This window comes from Astatotilapia calliptera, chromosome 20 (genome assembly GCF_964374335.1).
Source record: "Astatotilapia calliptera chromosome 20, fAstCal68.1, whole genome shotgun sequence".
Taxonomy (NCBI): Eukaryota; Metazoa; Chordata; class Actinopteri; order Cichliformes; family Cichlidae; genus Astatotilapia; species Astatotilapia calliptera.
In genome coordinates, this window is record NC_137441.1 from 23,526,263 (window position 1) to 23,530,857 (window position 4,595).

The following is a 4,595-nucleotide window of genomic DNA, read 5'->3' on the forward strand; positions in this document are numbered from 1 at the left end:
CTGTTGGTCTTCCATGGTCTCTTGTGTTCTGGGGGCCTCTGGATGTCTGGAGTTTTGATCTCCTCCATACCCACTTCACACCCTGGAGGACGGGGCTGTGGCCCCCCCACACTCCCTAGCAGATCATTACATGGAGAAACCTTTGGAATGCAAGCATGCTGATCCACACAGGTATGCACACATGGGTATTCACAGACGCGGACTAAAGCTTTCTTGGCTGCTGCCTCAAAGCACACTGTGCGCTGTCTATCTTGCGTGCTGCACAATATCGTTTATTATTTAGTAAATATTGATATCTATGACTACCTAGTTTATTGTGATGGTGCTTTGTTTTCTCTATTATTATGTTGCTCTTTGTTGTTTGCTGTCTCCTCTGTTTGTTTTTTTTGTTTGTTTTTTTTTTTTCTCCATACAGGTGACCCAGGAGTTCTTTTTTTTTTTCTCTCTCTTCCCCCCCCCTTCTCACCGTCTCTTCTCCCCTTTGGTTTTCTTTCTTTCTCTCCCCCTCTTTCTCTCATTCATTCCCCCTGTCCTATTAAAAAAAAAAAAAAAAAAAAATGACAAAGGATGAACTGAAGCTCTGCCATCACGTAATGTCGCATACTGCTGTTTCTGATGTCATTTAAAAAAAAAAAAAAAAAAATGTAATAGAACGATGAAACTGTTCTCATCCATGTCACTTTCACGGAGAACACCTGGCTGGACCAACACGCCGGATGGGAGTTGGGGCATGGCAGGTGCTTCGACCAAAACAACATCTTGGGGTTTAGTTCTTTTCTGCTCTACTTTACACGTGGCATAACATTTTTTTCCCGGAGCAATGGTAAGTGGCCCTGGACCTTGCCATTTCACTTGCCCTATGGGATCGTCGGCTGCATGGGATCCTAGGGACTGAGTTTGGATTTTGTCATAAACTGCCTGTATCCTCATGGAGCTGACTTTGTTCTCACTACCGCTATCTCTGCACAGCTGAAATAGGCGGCTGAAAAGAAAAGCGTTGGTACCAACCACTACAGGGGTTTCATGACCTTGTGGGGCCTCAGGACAGACGAGAGCGAGGACGTTAAGGGGACCCTTGACACCTGCTACATCCTCAGGGAACTCTATCTCTACTACTACATACCCATGGTAGGGATAGGACTCAGCTGATAGGCCCCAGATGGCTAGATTGGACTGTTGGTATGTTGGCTCTATACCAATCCTCAAAGATAATGGTCACTGTTGACCCTGAATCCATGAGACCATGGCATGAGATGTTATTGACCTTAATAGGAGCTATGGATGATGGACCGATAAGACCTTCCGGTATGTTGACACTTTGAGTTGGAACATTGGTAGTATTAACTTGGGCAACACACTGATCTTGAGCGTCTGTACTTTGACTTTGTCCATGTGGGCTTCCATGCACTTGATGAATAAGCTTTTTGATTACCTTTTGAGCATTCTCCGGAGCTGTACATTTGTTTGCAAAATGGCCATTTTCTCCACATCTGTAGCAGAAATTATCTGACTCTTTACTACTCTTTGGCTTAAAGGTAGATGACTTTGGACTAAAGTCTCCTTTGGACTTAGAATAATGGCCTCTCTCTTTTGCATAATGTTGTGGCTTTACTGACATTACACTTAACTGTGTTTTCAGCTCTTTGACTTCTTTTCTTAACTGTTGCACTTCGCTGCTTGTGTCTGATTTCTCTTTTTTCTTTTCTCTGGACATCTTTTTGTGGCTTGACTCTGTAGAATGAGACTGCTTGTTGAGCTCTTTCAGCTTTTCTTTTAGCTCCTGAATTTCGGACTGAAAATCATGTTGCTGACAGCCTTTAGAGTCTGTTTCACTTGCTACTTGCACTGCATGCACATGCGGTCTCTGTGCTGGTTTTTTGAGTTTTTGTCTTGCAGCTTCACGCTCCTCTTCTTCTCGAATTTCTTTGAGTAGGCTTAAAAATGTCGGGGGATCATTTCGCTTATCTCTTAGACCTAGCTGAAGCAGCATGAAGTCTGATTCAGTGGCACCTTTAATGAGTTGCTCAAGTCTTGCTCTGTTGGCTTCATCTACCTGTAGGCCTCCTTTTTGCACTACTTTGTTCAGTAATCTTTCCAGTCTCAGCAAGAAGTTAGACAAGCACTCACCTTGTCTTTGATGCATAGCTCTGAATGTGAGATACAATTCCTCACCGGATTCTGAGGTTCCAAAGGTACTTTCCAATGCCTGTAAGTAATCCATATGGTTTGCCATGGGATTAGACATGCGCACTGCTTGAATGATCTCCAGCGCTGGCCCTTTGAGACTCTCAATAATCCTTCTGCGTTTCTCCTTATCTGAGCACTCATACTCATCAGTCATGAACTTTACTTGTTCTAACCAGCTGTCTAAATTGTCTTCACCAGGTGGAGTAGGGTGGACTCCAGAGAAGATTCTAAAATTACGGTATGACTGGCTTTCATTTGGCTTGGACTGCAAAACATCACCTACCGCCCGAATGATTGACTCAGGGTTGCTGTTCCATGAGGTGCTAGGATCACATAGTCTTTTAACATCCTCCAATGTTTTCCCTTCATCATGTAGAAATCTGTCCAACTTCTCTGTGAATAGGTCAGAGTTTGTTTCTTGTTCCGCAACAACTATTTTCCATTTACCTCCTTCTCTAAAGGAAATCACCTCTGGTGGAACTTTGGTAGGATCGACTTCTTGACGGCATTCACATAACATGGTCAGGGTTTGATTATTGGCATCAAAAAATTTTCCTCTTACTCTTACCTTGCCCAAGGTTTTTACTTGTTCGAGTGTTTCTTCTACTGTGGATATTTCTTCCTCTTCAGACACTCCAAGAACTAGGATGGCATGTGCCTGATCAAGCCCTTCACCTCTGCACCAATTTGCAAGATTTGGTTGTGAAACATTACTTTTAGTGGCCATAGTTTTAACAACTTACTTTGTAGGGGGAAGACAAGAAATAAATTAAAATTACCTTTTAGGACCAGTGTGACTCTTAGTCACTTTAAGGTTACAGCAGATTTAGTGGTAACTTAAAAGTTATATAATACAACAAAACAATCCCAGCGGTGCCTCCAATGTGTAGCACCCAACTCAAGTAGCTCTGGATTAACCCTCGGTTAAGATGGTGATAGTACTCTGAGCGGGGCCCTGGGTACGTTACTTATTTTATTGGTAAACAGGAGAAACGATAGCTAACCAGTTTTAACCTTTGTACTTAGAAATCTTAATGTTGGCGGTGCCTCCACTTAGTGAAAATAAGGAGTTCTGTTTAATCTTCACTAAGAATAATGAATTCATCTAACATGCTAAATAAGTAGTTTAAAACCATGTGATCCACAAAACAGCATAAGAATAAAAGAAGAACTGACTGCGTTACAGCACCCACTGCTTGTTGAGAGTAAAAGCGATACGCGCTTTCACGTCTTTTTTTAGCGACTTTTTTTAGAGAAAAAGTTGCTAAGGGGTCTGAAAACTCGCTAAATATAGCGACAAAGTCGCTAAGTTGGCAACACTGCTTGGTGGAGGTCTTTATCAGTGAAAAAATACAGCTAAAGGTCCAAAATGTATACCTCTCCTTCCCTTGTTCTAAAGCTGTCCAGGCCAAATCTGGCCCCCGGGCCTTATGTTTGACACACTGTTCTTAAACCCAATACCTACCTCAAAGTGTTACATCTTCTTACAAGTATTACTGTGCTATGCCAAGGAGAACCCGTTATATTGTTAAGCCAGCAGTCACGGAATACATAATAAAAGTATTTTCTATAGTTCACTTTTCCCACAAGCATAACAATAAACAGTTTTTAATACCTGAAGAAGCACAAAGGTACAACAGACTGTTCCCCAGCTGTTGTAGTAGACCACAGCTGTGACTTTAGTAACTTTGGTGGTGAAAACTGTTCCTCAGTGTTCAATCAGTGACAGGCATCAAAAAGCATAAACATGATTTTCAGGCTGTGTGTTGGATCCGTTTGTTGTAAAGTAGGAAAACAAAGTTTTTAGACTTTTTAATTACGTAAAATAATCTTCTTTAAGTACTTTAGTAGTGCATGAGTTGGATAATTAAAATGTATTTAAAGGAAGTACTCATTATGTAGAAGCACTTTTCAGATTCATGTTCTTTATGTTAGTGGATCATTGCAACTCTTGGTGATTTTTATTTCTTTTATTCCTGGGTATATTGCAATTTATCTGCAAAATAGTAAGTAACTAAAGCTTTAAAAGAAATAGTATGGAGTACAAAAGTACAATATTTGCAGCAAAAATATAATAGAGAAGCTTGGTACATGTTCGTACAGCTTACTCTTTCTGGTTTTGTGTCGTCTTAGTTTGTTTGAGTTTTTACTTTACAGTGGAAATGCCTCTTAATTGATCTTGTGGAATATGGACTACACATCAGTCTAAACCTAATTTGTCCATATGTATGTCTTTTATACTTCTTACCAATGAAACATGAAAACCTTCCCCTTTCTGTTCATAATTGATAAAACACAGCCTTGCTAAACTTGAGATTATCTTATGGTGGGTAATATTAGTTAATATTAACTACAGATATTTACATTTGGCATATTGGCTCTTTTATTTTTTACACCATCAGACATTT

The 4,595-nt window shown here is 40.5% G+C and overlaps 1 protein-coding gene across 1 annotated transcript; it reads right to left on the reverse strand.

The window, feature by feature from the left end:
* Window positions 1–1,141: 1,141 nt before the first annotated feature.
* On the reverse strand, window positions 1,142–2,414 carry LOC145423053 (uncharacterized). Its single transcript, XM_080295159.1, has one exon. The coding sequence runs from the start codon at window positions 2,339–2,341 to the stop codon at window positions 1,142–1,144; it is 1,200 nt and encodes a 399-aa protein (XP_080151285.1). The 5' UTR covers window positions 2,342–2,414.
* Between the last annotated feature and the right edge of the window lie 2,181 nt (window positions 2,415–4,595).

Bases quoted from the DNA above. Each gene is read 5' to 3' on its own strand.
- LOC145423053 (XM_080295159.1), bottom strand. From the start codon at position 2,341: ATGACTGATGAGTATGAGTGCTCAGATAAGGAGAAACGCAGAAGGATT.